The 22,789-nt window shown below is 46.1% G+C and overlaps 1 protein-coding gene across 2 annotated transcripts in view; it reads left to right on the top strand.

Moving 5' to 3' along the window:
• The first annotated feature begins 10,930 nt into the window (after window positions 1–10,930).
• The window catches only part of LOC102243238 (beta-defensin 103), an 18,314-nt gene continuing 6,455 nt past the window's right edge, over window positions 10,931–22,789 (top strand). The window contains exons 1-2 of one of the 2 annotated variants that reach the window (XM_014528790.1): window positions 10,931–11,087; window positions 11,959–12,175. In XM_014528790.1, coding sequence (XP_014384276.1) covers window positions 11,030–11,087; window positions 11,959–12,104 — 204 coding nt within the window. In that variant the 5' untranslated portion in view covers window positions 10,931–11,029 and the 3' untranslated portion in view covers window positions 12,105–12,175. The remainder of the gene's footprint in view (window positions 11,088–11,958; window positions 12,176–22,789) is intronic. The other variant, XM_005880753.2, reaches the window with a different exon arrangement.

Raw genomic sequence — 22,789 nt, 5'->3', positions numbered from 1 at the left:
TCTCCCTTCTACTCTCTCTAAAAATAAATGAAAAAAATATCCTCGGGTGAGAATTAAAAAGAAGTCTCAGAACTTTGTAATATTCTACTCCCTTTCTCTGTTTCAGAGGGTGTCTCCTACCTACCCACAGATGGGGGTGAACTTGAAACCAAGGTCTAAACCAGCTGTGGGCAAACTACGGCCCGCGGGCTGGATCTGGCCTGTTTGAAATGAATAAAACTAAAAAAAAAAAAAAAAGACCGTACCCTTTTATGTAATGATGTTTACTTTGAATTTATATTAGTTCACACAAACACTCCATCCATGCTTTTGTTCCGGCCCTCCGGTCCAGTTTAAGAACCCATTGTGGCCCTCGAGTCAAAAAGTTTGCCCACCCCTGGTCTAAACCATCTTATCTTCACAGGGACAGAATTACAGCCAACCTACCTGCTTCTTGTCCACTTGAGTGACCACATCAAACCCAACATCAGCTCATCCTATGTGCTCCCAGATCACAGGGAGCACTGTGCCCTTCCCCTGGCCCCTCCAGCAATAACCCCAGGAGGTCTCTGGTTCCTAGGACTGCACTGTTTTCACAGGTTTACTCTTAGTAACCTCCCTTGGTTAACCCAACAATCTATTGTAGCAGGGAAGTCAGGAGGTTAAGCGTACTGCCCGGGCTAGCCATTCCTAAGTGGGATTCTCAGCATACCTGCTGGCCAAGGGCTTGTTGTTCTAGTTGCCTCTTAGGAACATACTTCTGGGCAATTGAAGCAAGGTGGGGTGCCTGCTAATAGGATCCCTGGAGCTTTATTTGTTTTTTAAATCTTTTTATTACATTGATAATAAAAAGGGGTGGCATCGGTTAATAGGATCATATAGGTTTCAGGTGTGGGTTTCAGTGTTACAGGATCTGTAGATTGCACCGTGTGCTCACCACCCAAAGTCCAATCTTCTCCCATCACCATATATTAGGCCCCGTGCACCCCCACGCCCTTCCCTCTGGCAGCCACCACCACACTGCTGTTTGTGTCCATGAGTTTGCTTTGTACCCCACACATGAGTGAAATCATGTGGCGCTTACTCCACACATACTGCCTTGAGCGTTCCACCTTCCCCTTTGCTTTCCTCTGGATGCTGCTCAAGCTGCCCTTCATAGCTTATCTCTGAGCCAGTGGGTCCCAGGGCAGTAAATAGCGACAGGTCAGACACATAAAAGATAATAAAATCGGACGTGCTGATGTACAAGATCAGGTGCCCAGCTTTTGTAGACTAACAGCTCAACAATATGCCCTGTTCCAATGTTTCTGTCCACTGCCCGAACCAGTGGTCCAAAATCAGCTGAGCGTGCTTCCGGAGTCCCTGGAAAGCAGACTTCTGTTGCCTGTCTCCAAGCCTAAGTCTGGTACATGTTGGGGTAATGCCTGGGCCTCTCCCAGACTCATCAGCACTCACTCCTAGCTTTGTTTCCTCAATCTCTCAGACAAACCCATGGGGCTTTGCAGCGGAACCCCTCCTATCCACGGGCACCCCCGGGGAGCCCTCTTCCCCCCTCTCAGAGGGCAGGGGCCACTCCAGATCTGCCATATTCCTGCATGTGGACCAGGTGGATGCCAGGTCCCCAGGAAACACACATCTCAGGCTTCAGGACATCCAAGGGGTCTGGGCTGCCTGTTACTGCTTGAGCCAATTCAGCAGTGACAGAGCTGAGTCACATATGAGCGTTCATTCCAATCCTGCCTGCAGCATGGGAGAGCAGCAGGTCACCCACAAAATCTGCTCTGCCCCCCACCATAAGCCAGTGGCTTACATCGGGGAGAAGGACAAAGGTTACGTGGGAAAGTAGGCAGAAGGGCAAATGGGCAGTTTACAGGTAATGAGGGCTGGAGATTTGCAATGGCCTGTGGGTGTGCAAAGGCTGGGGGTCTTCAAAGGCTAGTGATATGCAAAGGGCTGGGGTCTTCAGTGGTCTGGCAGCTCTGGTTTCTGCAACAGGTTGTTAATCTTTCCATGATAACAGGCAGCTCCCTGGTGGGGAGGATGGGCTGCATTTCCAGGTGAGCTCCCAGGTCCCATCCCAGGCAGGTTAGAATGTACCTTCTTTAGTCAGAACAACACAATCACAGTTAACAGAGCAGGATTACAATTTCTTTTTAAAAAATATATTTTATTGATTTTTTACAGAGAGGACAGGAGAGGAATAGAGAGTTAGAAACATTGATGAGAGAGAAACATTTATCAGTCGCCTCCTGCACACCTCCCACTGGGGATGTGCCCAAAACCAAGGTACATGCCCTTGACCGGAATCGAACCTGGGAGCTTTCAGTCTGCAGGCCAACGCTCTATCCACTGAGCCAAACCGGTTAGGGTGGATTACTATTTCTTACAATTAGCTGGTCCCCGATATTCTATTCCTGCCCTATCAGGTGGGCACACACAGGCTCTGCCCAGAGCACCACCACTCCACCTCCACCCGCGAGTAAAACCCAACAAAACCTGGGGGGACAGGCCAGGCCCAGATGCTAGAAAGTGGGTTGCGGTCCCTGTCTTCCGCTGAGAAGGTGCCATTGGCAGCCAGTCCCTTCTCTTGGCCTAATTTTCCTCCAAAACAAAACGAGGCAGCTGGTCCAGACACTGGGACCCTCACAACTCTCCAGGCTGTAGAGCAGGCTCAGCACTGCAGCAGTGGTCCTAGGGGTGGGGGGCTCCATCAGGGAGGTGAGGAGAGGAAACCATTGGATCTTCTGTCCGTGGAGGGTCAGGTGACAGACAGCCTGCTGGGCCCTAGGCAGAGCCCAGGACCCGCCGGCAGGGGATTTGCACACGGCCTCCTCTACACTGTTTACCTTTCCTGATGGAAACAGAAACATTTTCTCGTGAAAATGGGGCCTGGTGGGGCCTTCCTGGTGACAGTGTCAGGCTCTCTGGCACGAGTGCTGGTACTTGTCAGAGGTGACAAGGAAGAGGTGCCCCAGCACTGGCTGGGGCTTCGGGAGGCAAAGGTGCTGGGCAGGGAATTAAGGCCAGGTGCGGGAGGGGTGCCAGGTGTCCTCAGCAGCTGCACTAGAGTCAATCCGACCCTTTACTTCATCCTGTGAAAATGTGTCCCAAAGATCTGGATGCCAGTGTTTGCACTGCCTCTCTGAAATATGGAATAAGTCCCTTCATCTCCACAGCATCCTTCCCCCTTTTTTAAAGCATTGAGTTGAATGTGGTCCTAAGACGCCCTGGTGTGGCTCTAAGAGAGTAGGAAGCCCCAAATGATGACCATTTTTCAAAGCGAGAAACTATCTTGGCCACAGGCAGTCTGTCGATCCCTACAATAGCCAACAGAGGGCGCGCTGCCATCTCCGATGCCTCTGGCCGGTTTTGATAATGGCTTCTTGCTAAAGAAAGAAAAAGGGGAAGGGGTTGAGAAGTACAGATTGGCAGTTACAGAATAGTCACAGGGATGCAAAGTACAGAACAGGGAATATAGTCAATACTATTGCAGTAACTAGGTGGGTACTACACTTAGGGGGGTGTCACTGTAAGTTATATAAATGTCTAACCACTATTCTGTACACCTGAAATTAATATAATATTGTATGTCAAATGTAATTAAAAAACAAAAAATTAGGCAGCCCATATGGCTCACTGGTTGACCTATGAACCAGGAGGTCAGGGTTCGATTCCCAGTCAGGGCACAGGCTCAGGTTGCAGGCTCCATCCCCAGTGTGGGGTGTGCAAGAGGCAGCTGATTGATCTGGGACCCTCACAACTCTCCAGGCTGTAGAGCAGGCTCAGCACTGCAGCAGTGGTCCTAGGGGTGGGGGGCTCCATCAGGGAGGTGAGGAGAGGAAACCATTGGATCTTCTGTCCGTGGAGGGTCAGGTGACAGACAGCCTGCTGGGCCCTAGGCAGAGCCCAGGACCCGCCGGCAGGGGATTTGCACACGGCCTCCTCTACACTGTTTACCTTTCCTGATGGAAACAGAAACATTTTCTCGTGAAAATGGGGCCTGGTGGGGCCTTCCTGGTGACAGTGTCAGGCTCTCTGGCACGAGTGCTGGTACTTGTCAGAGGTGACAAGGAAGAGGTGCCCCAGCACTGGCTGGGGCTTCGGGAGGCAAAGGTGCTGGGCAGGGAATTAAGGCCAGGTGCGGGAGGGGTGCCAGGTGTCCTCAGCAGCTGCACTAGAGTCAATCCGACCCTTTACTTCATCCTGTGAAAATGTGTCCCAAAGATCTGGATGCCAGTGTTTGCACTGCCTCTCTGAAATATGGAATAAGTCCCTTCATCTCCACAGCATCCTTCCCCCTTTTTTAAAGCATTGAGTTGAATGTGGTCCTAAGACGCCCTGGTGTGGCTCTAAGAGAGTAGGAAGCCCCAAATGATGACCATTTTTCAAAGCGAGAAACTATCTTGGCCACAGGCAGTCTGTCGATCCCTACAATAGCCAACAGAGGGCGCGCTGCCATCTCCGATGCCTCTGGCCGGTTTTGATAATGGCTTCTTGCTAAAGAAAGAAAAAGGGGAAGGGGTTGAGAAGTACAGATTGGCAGTTACAGAATAGTCACAGGGATGCAAAGTACAGAACAGGGAATATAGTCAATACTATTGCAGTAACTAGGTGGGTACTACACTTAGGGGGGTGTCACTGTAAGTTATATAAATGTCTAACCACTATTCTGTACACCTGAAATTAATATAATATTGTATGTCAAATGTAATTAAAAAACAAAAAATTAGGCAGCCCATATGGCTCACTGGTTGACCTATGAACCAGGAGGTCAGGGTTCGATTCCCAGTCAGGGCACAGGCTCAGGTTGCAGGCTCCATCCCCAGTGTGGGGTGTGCAAGAGGCAGCTGATTGATGATTATCTCTCATCATTGATGTTTCTCTCTCTCTCCCCGTCTCCATTCCTCTCTGAAATCAATTAAATATATAAAACAAAAACATTAAAAACGAGGAGAGCAGCAGTTGGAAATAAAGTCAGGTTGAGCCTGAGGGAGCCTGACTTCCCAGCATGCCTAGCTTGTCTTTCTTGGCACGAGTTAGACTGGAATGCCTCATTGGTCTCTTCCCAGCTCCGAGTTCCATTGCAGGTGTGTGTACTGCATGAGTCAGGCTGCCATTAAAGCATCTCTGTGCACCTCTTCTTATCTGGGAGAGACGCCAGGCCACCGAAGCACAGTGGACAGTGAGGGCCAAGCTCACCCCTGCCCCTTGTGGAGTTCAGATGCCCCAGGTCCTGGTGCTGAGCACTCTCAACTGTGGGGAGGAAGCTCAAGGCAGTGGAAATCACTGGCTCAGAGGAGGACCCACGGGTGCCCCCCAGGTCTGCCACTCACTGTGCCCCACGGCCACCTCCCCCGGGGATTCTACAGGGACTGGGACAGGATCGCCAGCAGGCAAACAAGTAGAAAGCAAGAGCTGTGTTCCCTGCATGCCGACCTGGGACCTTGGGCCCACTCCCCATGGGGCCCACCTGCCTGTTCTCCCTCTGAGACACTGCCCTGTGTGGGGTGTCAGGTGGGTGCCAGACCTGTGGGGGTATCACTGTGTACGTTATATCCCCTCCAGCTTGCGGTGGGAGGAGGTGCGAGCAGACAGGGGACTTTGCCTCTGATCCTGGTGGAAGTGGCCCGGGGTCATGCACCCTCTCTGACCCCGGAGGGGTTGGCCGTTCTGGGAGTGGTCCGGGACCCAGGCAGCCAGCAGAGGCAGGGGCAGGGACCAGACTGTGTCCAGCAGGGTCCAGTGGTGAATGCTGGGCAGGTCTGCATCCTCCCCACAGTGACTCATCCAGAGGCAAGTATAATTATCCCGACTGTCCCTCCGGGAACTTCCTCTTCTGAGCTGACTCAGGGAGTAACCAGGAATGAATGACAGGCATTCCCTCCTTACACCTCAAGGGGCTCGGACCCCCCTCCACTCAGAACCCTCACCTGCTTCCTTCACAGCCCAGAGCCTGTCTCGTGTGCAACGCTTTTTCTTGAACATTTAGCTCTGTGTCTACTGCATGGCTGTGGAGGGAAAGAGGGAGGAGAGAGAAGAAGGGAGGGAGGGAAGTAGAGATGGAGAAAAGAAGGAAGAAAGGAAGGAAGAAATGAAGGAAGTTGAGAGCACGCCCAGTGGGTGGCACCTGGCAGGGCCCTGGCATTGGTCCCTCTGAGCAGCTGACAGCCAAGCATCACGGTGACTCAGGAAACTGAAGGCTCAGGCGTGGCGCTGGGCGTGGTGCGGTCCCCAACAAGCACGGCCAAAGGAACTGGAAAAGCCACAGTTTCACTCGACTGCTGTCCTGCTGCAGCCACAGGGGGAGCCCAGAGGAGCACAGCTGGTGGCCAGCCACCAGGCCAGGTTTATGTCTCGCCAGGTGAGCGGCCTCCCTCCTGGGAAATTGCCTTCCTCCAATCCAGTGGTTCTCAGTGCCACCCTGGCAGCTCTTAGGATCATGTGTACTGCCTGAGGCTCCCCCTGCGGGGAGGGGTCTGACAGACTTGGGACAGATCTGAGTAGTTTGTAGAGCTACCTCAGTGAAGTGGGGCCACTTGAGGCAAGTTTGACATTTGTGTTCAAGGTTAGAAAACAAAAAAAGGAAGAAGGTTTGCACCAAAGGAATAGACAGATAAAGGTGTGAGATGAAGGGTGTATCACTAACTATATGGGGACATCCATCAGGCCGTGCAATTTTAGTATCTCACCATTTGGTCAATTATACCTCAATCGAGCTGAGAGAAGTTTCCTGAAGCCTGGTTCTGCGACATGCGTATAACAAAGCACAAAGAGTCCCATGGCACAAAATAAATGTTCAGTCATTGTCACTTAAATATGTATGTACATATCTACATTACATATGCTGCGTTGTTCACGCAAAAGAATGAGAATAAAGATGCAAACAAAAGAGGTCAGCAGAAAAAAGTGTGTGTACCATGATTGTAAGGGAGGGGGTCAAAAAGAAGGAAATGGAAGAAAAAAAATGAACAGGGAAGAGCAAAGGACAGAGAATCAAGGATTGACCGGGGCTGTGTCTGAGGGTAAGTTCCACCATGCGTGAGGGCAGTGAGGTCCTGCAGGCGGTGGAAAAGGGGAAGTGTTTCCGGGCTCTCAAATCAGGAACAGAGAGATCAGGTGGGCTCTGTATGAGCTGCAGTGAATCGTGTGTGTGTGTGTGTGTGTGTGTGTGTGTGTGTGCGCGCACCTGGGGCAGGGGGTCTGTGAGTGCACAGGGGAGCGACCAGGGGCCTCTGGGTGAGTGGCAGGGACAGAGGAGAACATAGGCTCTGAGGGAACCAGATGTGCCTCGTGCCCAGCTCTGCGCTGGGTCCTCTGAGGTCCATGGGGAAGTTAGGACACAGAGAGTCTTTCTCAAAGAGCCCAAGTCCTGCACTCAAGATGTGACCAGAAGGTAGGAGAGTACCTTGGCTCTGTTCTTGGGAAGATCTGAAAGCAAGATGAAGTATATTTTAAGCAGCTCCCTAAAGTCCAGTTAGCCAGGCATCCATCATGCAAGTGAGACAGGTCAGGGAAAGGTGGACGGGCCTTGGGATCTGTGGAAAGGCGTGAGCGATCCAGTGTTCCCATGTAGGAACATGGGCCCTCTTGGCTTAACCTTCAATTTTTTCTGAAGCAGCCACAGATATGGATTTTTATGCAAAATCTTTTAAATGTTGGCAATTAATATCACAAGTTGGGGGCTATATTCCACCCATGAGTTTCCAATCCATGTCTGTGGTTTAGATGCAAGAACCAGTTTGACTCATTTAATGAACTATGGGGATGAGGCTGTCCTAACCTCAGACACCATGATTCCTGTCCCTTTGCAGGCACAGAGGGTCCGTCGCTAACCTAAATTCACACGGTCCATTTGTCACCCACTGGTGACAAATGCACAAGTTGCAAATCCCTTGAAGAATGTTGTTTGTACTACACCTTATTACAGTAGTTACCCATTGCAGCATAACAGATGACCCCAACACCTACTGGCTGAAAACAACACAGAAGACCTGACCGTTTCTGTGGCTGTGGATGCCATGCCTGACTCAGGTTGCTTCTGGATAAAGGCGCTCATGAAGTTGCAGTCATGCTATTGGCCAGGCCTGGGACCCACGTCTCTACTCACTCACGTGGTTGGTGCAGGAGTCAGTCCCTCCCTGGCCGTTGGAATGAGGGTCTCGGTCCAGTGCTAGCTATTGGCTCTCCCACAGGCACTGCAGTCTTTCAAACCGCTGCTTTGCACCCTCCTCCACTCTTCTCATGTTCAATCATATCAACTTTAAATTTTTTTCAATTATACTTAACATTCATATATTATTTATGTTTTATATTATATTATTTTATATTAGTTTCAGGTGTACAACACTGTAACTTATATAACTTACAAGGTGATCCCCTCAGTAAGTCTGGTACCCACCTGAGAGCATACATAGTTGTTACAACATCATTGACTCTGTTCTCTGTGCTGTGCTTCACATCCCATGACTGTTCTGTAACTGCCAATGTGCACTTCCCAATCCCTTCACCCTTTGCACCCATCTCCCGACCCCCCTCCCCTCTGGCAACCCTCAGTTGTTCTCTGTGTCTATGAGTCTGTTTCTGTTTTGTTTGTTCATTTATATTTTTCTTTAGATTCCACATGTAAGTGGAAGCATATGGCATTTGTCTTTCTCTGTCTGACTTATTCCACTGAGCATAGCATCCTCTAGGTTCATCCATGTGATTGAAAATGGCGAGACTTCATTCTTTTTTCAATCATGTTGACCTTTGATTCTTTCTCTCAGGCTCCAGCCCCCAAGTCTGCCACTTCATCCTGTTGTCACTGGAAACACAGCCTTTCCTTCAGCTCTCAGTCCCCTGGCCTTGAGCCTCACAGCCCTCTAATCCATCTTCTAATTCATCCCCCTTATCACCTTTGCTATGAGCGTTTGCTAAAATGTAAACTTGTTCTCTTGCTATAAATCCTTTGCTGACCGTGCATTACCTGCTGCTGTCCTTTCTCTGCCTTAAGTCTGGGGTTAGTTCTCCTTTGTGATATTGTTTCCTAGTTTGAAAATATCTTCAGCTATTCAAAGGATGAATGCCATATACGGTTGAGTATCTACTTTTTCATAACACGGACACAAATGGAAAGATGGCATCTGTGAAAGGTGGTAAGAAATGCTCACCAACAGTGAGAGTGTATGGCATTCACCACAGAGTTTGGCAATAGCTCTGAGTGTGGAACGAATATATTCTGCATAAATGCAGCATAGGGAGCGATCAGGTTCAACCCGGGTGATCAGGATCCTGAGGAGCTGGTGTTGGGCTGGGCTCTATTGATTGTGCAAACCAATGTGTAGGAAGTTGGCCAAATGCTGTGAGTGGTTGTATCTGAGCAATTAGGACAAGAGAAAAGTCAGTTTCCAGCCTCTGTTATCAAACAATTAGAGAGTGATGGTGATGTTTACAGAAAGGGGGAAGACTTTGACTACACTAAGGTGAGGTAAGGTGCTAGATATTATCAAGATGGTAATGGTCTTCACATGGATGTAATTATCAGTCAGGATAATTGGACAAGTGTCCCAGACTAGTGATAATAATAGAAGTCATCTGCATAGAGGCATGGATAACCCACATCCCAAGTGTTATGCATTGCAAAAAGAGGGCCAGGAGCACCAATGTGGTATGTAATTAAGGCCAGGGGGTGACCAAGCCTCTCTAAGTCTTAGTTTTCTCATCTGTGAAACCTAGACTCTTATAGCAACCTTATTGAATTATGCATGAATCAAATGAAGTTAATGTATACCAATTGCTTAGGACAGTGCCTGGCACATAGTATATGCTCAACTAATGTCTGCTCTCATGATGATTATCATCATCATCATATGATCGTGATCATTATCATTGCTATGATAATGTCAAATTCTTGAAAGTGCCCCCTTCCAAACATGTGGAACCTCTTCTACCTATAGCAGGTGTTTGGAGTTTGCTTACAGAATCTGACAGTTGCACCAGGCCCCTGAGCCCACACTCCTGAACCAACACAGCCCAGAAGGTGGGCCAAGCCCTATAACTGCACTCACCAGGCACAGCCAGGATCTCTTCAGCTCCTACTGCACCTAATGACCAAAAACCCATTGACTGGGCTCCTTAACATTCAAGTCTAATCACTGATAAAACTGTAAAAAGCAGTCGGACCACTCAACATTGACTCTGTGTCCGGCGGACGTCACCTGCTTCCTGGACTTCCTAGAGTCCCATCAGCCATGAGTAACAGGTCCGAGGGCATCGTCTTATGCCTCGCATTTGCATGGGAGTGTCACCAAGGAGGATCAGATGCCAGTCCATCCAATACATCACCTGCATTCTCTTTCTCTGATGGAGGAAGATGAGACACCGTATTGAGTCATGAACCCGGAAGTTTTCAGACAATGACAATGTCTAAACTGCGTTTCACCCAAGTTACAGGGCCCTGCGATGGCCGAGAGACATAGGGTCAGTAACCCAGGAAGGCAGCCCTTTTTCCTCCCTTTCTTCATCACCTGAAAGCTGACCCTGTCTTATCTCAGTTTCAGGGGTACCTGTGCAGCCTAGGGGGTGACCCAGCCCGAGGTCTGAATATGCCTTACCAAGGCTGGGCTGATGTGGTTCCCAGGTGGGCCTCAGACACCCCAGGACTTTAGGAGGAAGGCAGATGCATGGAAAACCATGGTGCGGACCAGTCAGTGCCCTTGACGTGCCCTAGGACGGCTTCACAGAGGAGGTGGGTCCTTCCCACCTGTGCCTACAACTCGATGGGAGCCAACCCTGGACCAGTTCCAAGAGCCCAAGGGCCTCAGGACAGCAGGAGACTCCTATCCGACTCCGTTTCCCCCTCTAGGTTTGTAATGAGCCTCCCGGCTTAGTGGGTGTGGCCTGTGTGGTAAGAGGCTTTGGCATGAAGCACTGGGAACTAGTCATGTTGTCATCACTGTGATATTACAGGAATTGCAGCCGTGGCTCACACTCCCCGTGCTGTGGACCAGGAACTTATAAAGTCCACAGGCACAGCTTCCCGGCCAGTCTCCCGCGCTGTGAGGCCGTCAGCATGAGGATCTATTACCTGGTCTTTGGGTTGCTGCTCCTGTGCCTGGTGCCTGCTCCAGGTAAGCTGGGCTGGGGTGCGAGGGAGGCGAGGGTGGAGGGCATGCCTATCAGAGCCGGTCCCTCCTCATTCCTCAGGACGCTGTAGATTGGGGAGATGTGTTGCACCAATTTTTGTTCCTGATAAAGATCAAGAACCTGAAAGCAGGTTCCCCAACCTTTTTTGATCCACTCTTTTTATTTCTGTGTTTTGGGGTTGTTGTTGTTTTTTTCTTCAATGTTATTTTGTATTGGTTTTAGGTGCACAAGACAATCATATTCTGAACACAGTAATCTCCTTGACGTTTCCAGTTCCCCAGCTGGCACCATACATACTCGTCTCAATTATTATTGACGTTATTTCCTAGGCTTTGCTTGCTCCCTCGTGACTGCTTTGTGTCACCAATTTGTGCTTCTCAGTCTCTTCTCCACTTACACCAGCCCCAACCCTGCCCCTCTGAACAGACTGAGTAGCTCCCAACAGCACCCTTTCAAGACTGTTATCCTTGTTAATGAGACATGAAGGAAGTGACACTGACGTTTTAGAACCAACAGAAAAAGTTGATTTAATCTGAGAACAGAAGCACAGACTTGCATTGTATTAGCTTGGTGGTGGGAGGGAGGGTTTTTGGGCCATTGCCCACCTTCCATGTGTCCCCTGCGGGTGCTCCCTGTGGTCACACTTGCCAGCACCATGTGGTCCACAGCTGAGCTGCAGCTCTTAGATACTTGGTTGACTGGATGGCTGGTGCCGCCTTCTACTTCACTCCCGATTTCATAGAACAAGAAAGAAAGATATAAAAACAAATCAGTCTACTTGAGGAATCACCACAACTTTGCATTTATACCCAGCCTTCCAAGAACCTTCCCATGTATTCTGTTCTCTCCTTGCAGGCAACGGAGGGATCATAAGCACAGTGCAGAGGTACTTTTGCAAAGTGAGGAGTGGCCGCTGCGCCTTGGTGAGCTGCCTCCCTAAGGAGGAGCATATAGGCAGCTGCTCGCTCACTGGCCGGAAGTGCTGCCGGAGGAGGAAGTGAAGGTCCCGAAACGTGGAGAATGTTGTCACGTGGGAAGATGCCTGCATGGAGTTTATAAAAGCAAAATTACAGTAAATATTTTTTCAACAAAAAAATCAGAAGTTTGATTGTGTTTATAAAATCCTAGTCTTTGTGGCTGTGGCTCCTTAGAAAGTGTTACTGATTCTCCTTTCATGCAAGTCACATCTAACCTCAGGGGAACCACAGGGGACCTGAGCTGAGTTTCTAAGGGTTAGTCCTCTTTTGACGATTTTATGCCCCAGGAAATGGGACTCTGTTTCTCCACCCGGCACAGCCCCTCCCCATGTAATCCATCTCTAGGATGTCAGTGCGTCCTTGGGGGCCATCTGAGTCCTTGTGAACACCTGACACCTCAGAGAAACGGGGACCTGGCTCTCCCTCAAATGCTCCTGTTTTCCTCTCAGCCATGCCTCTGCTCCAGCTGACCTCACACCTGACCTATCAGCTCTCTCCTAGCTTTTCCTCTAAGTTTCAGCCCTTCCCTTGGGAGCCATCTCAAATTCTACCTCCTTCTTGACAATGCAGCTCATTTCCCACACAAATGGGATCTTTCCTGTGATTTCACCACAGGGTTCTCACTGCAGGGCTCTATCTATGAATCTTGACAGATTTTTTTGCATCATATATGTTTGCATGTTTTCAATCTTTAAGTTCGACACAATTGTTAAAGGAAAGAACCTTGTCTTTAAAATTTTTTATATGTTTTTATGATTTTAGAGAGAGAGGAAGGGAGAAGTAGAGAGAGAAAAACATCGATGTGAGAGAGAAACATCGACCAGTTGCCTCCAGAATGCACTCGAACCCACAACCTAGGTTTATGCCCTGAAGGGAATCAAGCTGGCCATGGTGCATGAGACAACACCAACCCATTGAGCCACGCTGACCAGGGCCAGGACCTTGTCTTCATCAGCTCCGCCTGCCTAGTAAAGGGCCTTGCACCACAGAAGGATTACCTGCAACGGGAACTTCCTTCCACAGTTCGCAACTGGAGAACCAGGCACAGGTGCAACACAGGTGTTTCAGACAGTAGACAACAAGCAGTGCAGGGCTGTGATTGAGGAGAGACCGACAAATGTCTCTAGTCTGCTGGGTGCCAGGCCCACAGACCAGCAATCCTCCAACAGCAAGAGACATCCCTGTTTCCAGGGCAGGAAACCAGAAAGGGCCATCTGGGCGGGGGTGGAGCAGCAGGGGCCTGTGAATCTTGGCCTGAGCAGTGATCTGAGCACGCTTAGGTAAAAATTCAGAAACCAGAGGAAAACACCCAGCAGGGGTTAGACCAGGGGTCCTCAAACTTTTTAAACAGGGGGCCAGTTCACTGTCCCTCAGACCGTTGGAGGGCTGGACTATAGTTTAAAAAAAACTATGAACAAATTCCTATGCACACTGCACATATCTTATTTTGAAGTAAAAAAACAAAATGGGAACAAATACAATATTTGTATTTGCATGTGGCCTGCGGGCCGTAGTTTGAGGACCCCTGGGTTAGACAAACAAATCCAAGACCACACACAAGGCTGGCAAGAATGAATTACTACCAGCAAAGTGGAGACACCACGAGAAAGTCCTCAGAAAGAACTTGCATTCATAACAGGGCTGTTGAGCTCTAAATTAAATTGTTCTGGAACTGCTCTGACAACTTTTGTAAAACCATTCCTTAAAGAATCGAACTGATCTGCAAACAACTTAAATGTGACCCAGAATAAATCTAACATTCTTTGAAGGAAAACAACAAAGTCCATCACTCAACAAGATAAGCTTATAATAGACTGAATCCAATCAGAAATACCAGGTTTGCAACAAAACAGGACAATATAGTTTATACTCAAGAGAAAAGTCAGTCAGTACAAACAGACCCACCTGCCCCCTTGACAAAGATGATAGGATTAGCAATAGGGGCTTATAAGAATGGTTACAAATCTTATAAATGTCTGCAAAGTTTAGGTAAACAAAACAAACACCTCATCATGATGAGGAGAGAAATGAAAGCTATACAGAACCAAAACTAAATATCTGAGTAAAAATATACTGAATTGGATTAATGGCATATGACATTATGGAAGAAAAGTTAAGTAAGACTGAGCCTGTGTTAATACAAACAAATCTACACTAATAAAAGAGAAACATGCAAATTGGTGTCACTCCACTACACCCACCAGCCAATTAGATGAGTATGCAAATTAACCCAACAAAGACGGTGGGTAACTTCCATACACAGGCACGGAGTAAAGACTTAAAAAAACTAGAAGGAAGCCAAGCACTGCAGAAGGGAGTGAAACTGCGGAGAAGCAAGCAGGGTGGTGGAGACGGGAAGGAAGCAAACGAGACGGTGGAGGTGGAAGCGAAGCCCGCCTTGGTGGGTTTCACTCCCTTCTTTGCTTTGCTCCGGCTGCAGGAAGCCCTATTCTTGCAGGAATCTTCCTGCAATGGGCCTCTAGTCCTATATAATAAAAAGAGAAACATGCAATTAACCATCCCTCTGCTACGCTCAAGCCACGCCAACCAGGCACACCCACCAGCCATTCAGGGGTGAGTATGCAAATTAACCCAACTAAGATGGCCTTGGCCACGGAGCTGGAATGAGCAGGAGGCTTGGGTTGCCCCCAGTGATGGAGGAAGCCAAGCTTCCCCCCTGCCCTGGCCAGCCCTTGGCTCCGCTCAAGGCTACAAAGTTTCAATTAGAGAAGATAAATAAATCCCAGAAAAAAAAAAGAAGTTGGGAGCTTGGGTCACCGGGGGGGCATGGCCATCCTGAAAACAGCCCTCAGCCCCTCACCCAGGCTGGCCAGGCACCCCAGTGGGGACCCCCCACCCTGAAGGGGGTGTGGCCAGTCTGAAAATGGCCCTCAGCCCCTTACCCAGGCTGGCCAGGCACCCCAGCAGGGACCCCCACCCTGATCCACACACTTCAGCAGGGCAAACCAGCTGGCCCCCACCCGTGCACCAGGCCTCTATCCTATATAATAAAAGGGTAATATGCAAATTGACCCTAACAGCAGAACGATTAGGAATGACTGGTCACTATGACACACACTGACCACCAGGGGGCAGGCGCTCAATGCAGGAGCTGCCCTCTGGTGGTCAGGGCGCTCTCACATGGGGGAGCTCTGCTCAGCCACAAGCCAGGCTGATGGCTGCCAGTACAGGGGTGGTGGTGGGAGCCTCTCCTGCCTCCTCAGCAGTGCTAGGATGTCCGACTGCAGCTTAGGTCTGCTCCCCGCTGGCAAGTGGACATCCCCCAAGGGCTCCCGGGCTGCCAAAGGGATTCTGACTGCCTGCTTAGGCCTAATCCCCCGGGGAGCAGGCCTAAGCCAGCAGGTGGACATCCCCCGAGGGGTCCCAGGCTGTGAGAGGGCACAGGCCAGGCTGGGGGACCCCCCCCCGAGTGCACAAATTTTTGTGCACCGGGCCTCTAGTGAATAAATAAGGCAGAGAGAGAGAGAGAGAGAGAGAGATAGAGAGAGAGAGAGAAAGAGAACAGTTCATAGTGACCTGTGGGAAAATATCAAGCTGTCTGTGATATGTGTTTGGAGTCAGAACGAGGATGGGGAGGGAGGGTATGGTTGAGTAAAGACTGGCCTGCCATTTCCAAATCTGATGAGAATATGAACCAAAACATTGGTGCCCAGGGAAATCGTGCAGAATAAACACAAAGAAAACCACACGAAGCACATCATCATCACAGTGACCAGTGGGTCATAGAAAAATCTCAAAAAGTAGCCTGAGAGAAAGACACATTAAATTTAGAGGAACAAGAGAAGGAATTACAGCACACTTTTCACCAGATTCTACAAGATCCAGAATAAAATGTGGCAATACCTACAAGTACCAAAAGAAGAAGATCGTTGCTCTGGCCGGGGTGGCTCAGTTGATTGGAGTGTTGTCCCTGTACACCGGAAGGTCAGGGGTTCAAATCCCCATTAGGGCTCATACCTCGGTTGCAGGTTCCATCCCTGGTTTGGGTGCATGTGAGAGGCAAACCAGTTTATCTCTCACATCGATGTTTTTCTCTCTCTCAAATCAATAAACATCCTCAGGTGAGAATTAAAAAAAAATTTTTTTTAAGAAAGAAAAATATTGTCAACCTATAATTCGATACTAGAAAAATATATTTCAGACATAAAGGTAAAATGAACTCTGGGTGATGATGAAGTGTCAGTGTAGGTTTATTGGTTGCAGCAAGTATAACATTTGGTGGGGATGTTGATTATGGGGCAGAAGGTACACATGGGAAATCTCTGTATCTTCTCCTCAATTTTGTGTGAACCTAAAACTACTCTAAAAAATAAAGTCTATTCTTAAAGTAAGGTAAAACTTTTTTTAAAGTGTACAGTTTATTTAATTTTTTTTAGTATATTCACAGTTATGCAACCATCATTACTTTCTAATTATAGAACATTTTCATCACCCAACAAAAGAAACTCTCTACCCATTATTTCCTAAGCACTCCCCCACATCTTCTCAATAAATCCTTGGCTTCAACTAATTTACTTTATGTCTCTATGGATTTGACTCTTCTGGACATTTGGGTTGTTCTGGACATTCATAATAGTCAAATGGTTGTTTTACCATTATCAATAATGCTGCTATGAACATTCATGTAAAGTTTTTGTGTGAAAATATGTTCTCAGTTTTCTTGGGTATATACCTGTGAGCAGAATTGCTGCAACTTACGATATCTATATTACTTAACTTCCTGAGTAACTTCCAAACTGTCTTCCAAAGTGGTTGTAATTTATAGTCTCACTAGCAAATATGAGGGTTCCAATTTCTTCACATCACTTGTCAATTTGTTATTGTCATCTTTTTGGTTTACATTCTCCTAGTGGGTATAAAAGGTAATCTCTTTGTGGTTTTGGTTTGCATTTCCCTAATGACTAATGATGTTGAACAGTTGAATACATTTTCATGTGCTTATTTTATTTTATTTTATTTATTTTTTTTATTGCTTAAAGTATTACAAAGGGTATTACATATTAGTCCTTTTTTCCCCCGCTCCTTCGGTTGATCTCTTACTCCCCTCCCTTCTGCCCCCCAACCCTCTCTGGCCTTCCCACTGCAGTTTGACAATCAGTTTGAGGCAGCTCTGCCTCTGTATCTATTATTGTTCAAAAGTTTGTAATGGTCTTTATTATCCATGAATGAGTGAGATCATGTGGTATTTTTCCTTCATTGACTGGCTTATTTCACTTAGCATAATGCTCTCCAGCTCCATCCATGCCGTTGCAAATTGTAAGAGTTCCTTCTTTTTTACAGCAGCATAGTATTCCATCGTGTAGATGTACCACAGTTTTCTAATCCATTCATCTACTGATGGGCACTTAGGCTGTTTCCAGATCTTAGCTATGGTGAATTGTGCTGCTATGAACATATGGGTGCACATATCCTTTCTGATTGGTGTTTCTGGTTTCTTGGGATATATTCCTAGAAGTGGGATCACAGGGTCAAATGGGAGTTCCATTTCCAGTTTTTTGAGGAAACTCCATACTGTCTTCCATAGTGGCTGCACCAGTCTGCATTCCCACCAGCAGTGCACAAGTGTTCCTTTTTCTCCACATCCTCTCCAGCACTTGTCGTTTGTTGATTTGTTGATGATAGCCATTCTGACAGGTGTGAGATGGTACCTCATTGTTGTTTTGATTTGCATCTCTCGGATGATTAGTGACTTTGAGCATGTTTTCATATGTCTCTTGGCTTTCTGAATGTCCTCTTTTGAAAGGTGTCTATTTAGATCCTTTGCCCATTTTTTGATTGGATTGTTTATCTTCTTTTTGTTAAGTTGTATGAGTTCCCTATAAATTTTGGAGATTAGGCCCTTATCAGATATGACGTTGGCAAATATGTTTTCCCACGCAGTGGGTTTTCTTGTTGTTTTGTTGATGGTTTCTTTTGCTGTGCAGAAGCTTTTTATTTTGATGTAGTCCCATTTGTTCATTTTCTCTTTAGTTTCAACTGCCCTAGGAGCTGTATCAGTGAAGAAATTGCTTTGGCATATGTCTGAGATTTTGTTGCCTTTGGATTCTTCTAGAATTTTTATGGTTTCCTGTCGTACATTTAAGTCCTTTATCCATTTTGAGTTTATTCTTGTGTATGGTGTAAGTTGGTGGTCTAGTTTCATTTTCTTGCATATATCTGTCCAATTTTCCCAACACCATTTATTGAAGAGACTATCTTGGCTCCATTGTATGTTCTTGCCTCCTTTGTCAAATATTAATTGAGCATATTGGTTCGGGCTAATTTCTGGACTCTCTATTCTATTCCACTGATCTATATGTCTGTTCTTGTGCCAGTACCAGGCAGTTTTGAGAACAGTGGCTTTGTAATACAGCTTGATATCTGGCATTGAGATCCCACCTACTTTGTTCTTTCTCAGGATCGCTGCAGCTATTCGGGGTCTTTTTTTATTCCAGATGAATTTTTGGAGAGTTCGTTCTAGATCTTTGAAGTAGGCCATTGGTATTTTAATGGGAAGTGCGTTGAATTTATAGATTGCTTTGGGTAGTATGGACATTTTAATGATGTTGATTCTACCAATCCAAGAACATGGTATGTTCTTCCATCTCTTTATGTCTTCCTCTATCTCTTTTTTTAACGTCCTGTAGTTTTCTGAGTAGAGGTCTTTTACCTCTTTAGTTAAGTTTATTCCTAGGTATCTTAATTTTTTTGGTGCGATGGTAAATGGGATTGTTTTTATAATCTCTCTTTCTGAAAGTTCACTATTGGTGTATAGAAATGCCTCAGATTTCTTGGGGTTAATTTTGTATCCTGCTACATTGCCAAATTCATGTATTAAGTCTAGTAGTTTTTTGATGGAGTCTCTAGGGTTTTGTATGTATAATATCATGTCGTCTGCAAATAAGGACAGTTTTACTTCCTCTTTTCCAATTTGGATGCCTTTTATTTCTTCTTCTTGTCTAATTGCAATGGCTAATACTTCCAGGACTATGTTGAAGAGGAGTGGCGAGAGTGGGCATCCCTGTCTTGTTCCTGTTCTTAGGGGAAATGGTGTTAGTTTTTGTCCATTGAGTATGATGTTGGCTGTGGGCCTGTCATATATGGCTTTTATTATGTTGAGGTATGATCCTTCTATTCCCACCTTGCTGAGAGTTTTTATCAAAAATGGGTGTTGGATTTTGTCGAATGCTTTTTCTGCATCAATTGATATGACCATGTGGTTTTTTTCTTTCAATTTGTTTATGTGATGTATTACGTTTATTGATTTACGGATGTTGTACCATCCTTGCATTCCTGGGATAAATCCTACTTGGTCATGGTGTATGATCCTTCTGATGTACTGTTGGATCCGATTTGCTAAGATTTTGTTGAGGATTTTGGCATCTATGTTCATGAGGGATATTGGCCTGTAATTCTCTTTCATTGTGTTGTCTTTACCTGGTTTTGGTATTAGGGTGATGCTGGCTTCATAGAATGAGCTTGGAAGTGTTCCTTCCTCCTGAATTTTTTGTAGTAGTCTGAGGAGGATAGGTTTTAGTTCTTCCTTGAAAGTTTGGTAAAACTCCCCTGAGAAGCCATCTGGTCCTGGGCTTTTGTTTGCTGGGAGCTTTTTGATGACTGCTTCAATTTCTTCCATAGTTATTGGCCTATTGAGGTTTTTAGATTCTTCCTGATTGAGTTTTGGAATGTTGTACTTTCCTAGGAATTTGTCCATTTCCTCCAGGTTGTCTAGTTTGTTGGAGTAGAGCTGTCCATAGTATTGTTTAACAATCATTTGTATTTCTGTGGGGTCTGTTGTTATTTCGCCTCTATCGTTTCTGATTTGGTTTATTTGGGTCCTCTCTCTTTGCTTCTTGGTGAGCCTGGCTAGAGGTTTGTCGATCTTGTTTATCCTTTCAAAGAACCAGCTCTTGGTTTCATTGATTTTCTGTATTGTTTTTTTGGTCTCTATGTCATTTATTTCTGCTCTAATCTTTATTATCTCCTTCCTTCTGCTCACTCTGGGGTTTTCTTGTTGCTCTCTTTCTAATTCTTTGAGTTGAAGAGTTAGATGATTTACTACCATTTTTTCTTGTTTTTTGAGATAGGCCTGTAGAGCTATAAACTTCCCTCTCAGGACTGCTTTCATTGTGTCCCATAGGTTTTGGATTGTTGTGTTTTCATTGTCATTAGTGTCCAGGATGTTTTTAATTTCTTCTTTGATGTCATTGGTAACCCAATCAATATTTAATAACATGCTATTCAGCTTCCAAGTGTTTGAGTATTTTGGGTTGTTTTTATTGTAGTTTATTTCTAACATTATGCCATCGTGGTCTGAGAAGAAGCTTTTTATGATTTCAATCTTCTTGAATTTGTGGAGACTTTGCTTGTGACCCAATATGTGGTCTATTTTTGAATATGTCCCATGAGCACCTGAGAGGAATGTATATTCCATGGCTTTGGGGTGAAGTGTTCTGAAGATGTCAATTAAGTCCATCTGATCTAGTGAGTCATTTAGGATTGCTGTTTCTTTGCTGATTGTTTGTCTAGCGGGCTTATCCAGTGGTGTCAGTGGTGTATTAAAGTCCCCTACTATGATTGTATTGTTGTCGATCTCTCCTTTGATATCTTCCAGGAGTTTTTTTATGTATTTGGGTGCTCCTGCATTGGGTGCATATATGTTTACCAGGGTTATATCTTCTTGTTGTATTGATCCCTTTAGTATTATGAAGTGGCCTTCCTTATCTCTTGTTATGGCCTTCACTTTGAGGTCTATTTTGTCTGATATAAGTATTGCTACCCCAGCTTTCTTTTCCTTTCCATTTGCCTGAAAGATATTTTTCCATCCCTTCACTTTCAGTCTGTGTGAGTCCCTTCTAATGAGGTGGGTCTCTTGTAGACAGCAGATGTATGGGTCATGTTTTTTTATCCATTCAGCCACTCGATGTCTTTTGGTTGGAGCATTTAGTCCGTTTACGTTTAAAGTTATTATTGAAAGGTACTTGTTTGTAGCCATTTCTTTTTTTGTGTGGCTGTTTTCTTTCTGAGCTTTTTATTCCTTCTTTTTACACCAGTCCCTTTAGCATTTCTTGCATTGCTGGCTTGGTGGTGATAAACTCCCTTAGCCTTTTTTTGTCTGTGAAGCTTCTTATTTCCCCTTCAATTTTGAATGATAGCCTTGCTGGATAGAGTATTCTTGGGTTCAGTCCTTTGCTTTGCATCACTTTGTAAATTTCTGTCCATTCTTTTCTGGCCTGATGTGTTTCTGTTGAGAAATCATTTGATAATCTAATGGGAGATCCCTTGTATGTAACTTTCCGTCTCTCTCTTGCAGCCTGTAAGATTCTCTCTTTGTCCTGAACATTTGCCATGGTAATTATGATGTGTCTTGGTGTGGGTCTTTTCGGGTTCACCTTGTTTGGGACTCTCTGTGCTTGTGTGACTTTTTTCTTCCCCACTTCAGGGAAGTTTTCTGATATTATTTCTTCGAGTAGGTTTTCTAATCCTTGTTCATCTTTCTGTTGTTCTGGCACCCCTATTATTCGTATGTTGTTTCGTTTCATGTTGTCCCAAAGCTCCCTTAGGCTCTCCTCCTGTCTTTTAATTTTTTTCTCCAATTGCAGTACAGTTTGGGTGTGTTTTGCTTCCTTGTCTTCTAATTCACTAATTCGGTCCTCCGCTTCTCCTAGTCTACTGTTGATGCTTTCAATGGTGTTTTTTATTGCAGCTATATCGCTCTTCATTTCTTCTTGGGTCTTGCATAAGTTATTGATTTTTTCATCTGTTTCTTCTTGCTTCTTGCATAAGTAGTTGATTTTTTCCTCCATCCGGTTTATGCACGCTAGGACCCTTATTCTGAATTCTTTTTCTGTCATGTTGCATGCCTCTGTCTCACTTAGCTGCTTTTCTGGCGAGTCCTCCTTTTCTTTCCTTTGGGGGTTTCTTTGCCTACCCATGTTTGATCTCACTGACATATCTAGATGTTGAGTCGTTCAGTGGCTGCTCCCTGGGTGGCAGTGGCTCCTTGGGCTGTGGTTGCTCCTTGGGTGGTTGCGGTAGCAGCTGCTCCTCAGTTGGCAGCAGCTCCTCTGGTGGGTGTTGTTCACAGCTGTGGTGGCTCTTCTGGCTGGTGGGGGGAGGCTTCACGTACAGCTGCTGTTCCTCAGACAGAGGGTGTGGTGATCAGGAGGCTGCTGTTGCTTGGATCTGCTGCGTTGATTTAAAGGCACAAAATACAACACAACAAGGCACAACGTACCAGGCACTGAACACAAATATATTAACGATATTAATAACCCCAAATAAAGGTGACCACCCGAATTAAGAGAATTAGGGGATAAGGAAGAAAGAAGAGAAAAAGATAAAAGAGAAAAAAAGAAAAGAAAAGAAAAGTAGGGGAAAAAAGGAGTGCAAAATGAAATTGGGAAAAAGGAGGGGAAAAAAGAAGGAAAGATAAAAGAGAAAAAAAGAAAAGAAAAGAAAAGTAGGGGAAAAAAGGAGTGCAAAATGAAATTGGGAAAAAGGAGGGGAAAAAAGAAGGAAAAAAAAAAGAGCGAAAAGAGAAAATGAAGTAGAAGAGGGGAAGAAACTATTTATATCAGGAGAAAACTCTAATAGAACCGCCACTAATCCCAACAAATTCCAGCAACAGACCCCTGGAGATGAATGCAAACTACTAACAACCAATGATATCAAGAGAGGCAAGGGAAAACAGAAGCACAAAAATAGCC

Source organism: Myotis brandtii, unplaced genomic scaffold (genome assembly GCF_000412655.1).
Source record: "Myotis brandtii unplaced genomic scaffold, ASM41265v1 scaffold651, whole genome shotgun sequence".
NCBI lineage: Eukaryota > Metazoa > Chordata > Mammalia > Chiroptera > Vespertilionidae > Myotis > Myotis brandtii.
This window is presented reverse-complemented; position numbering and strand designations above follow the sequence as displayed.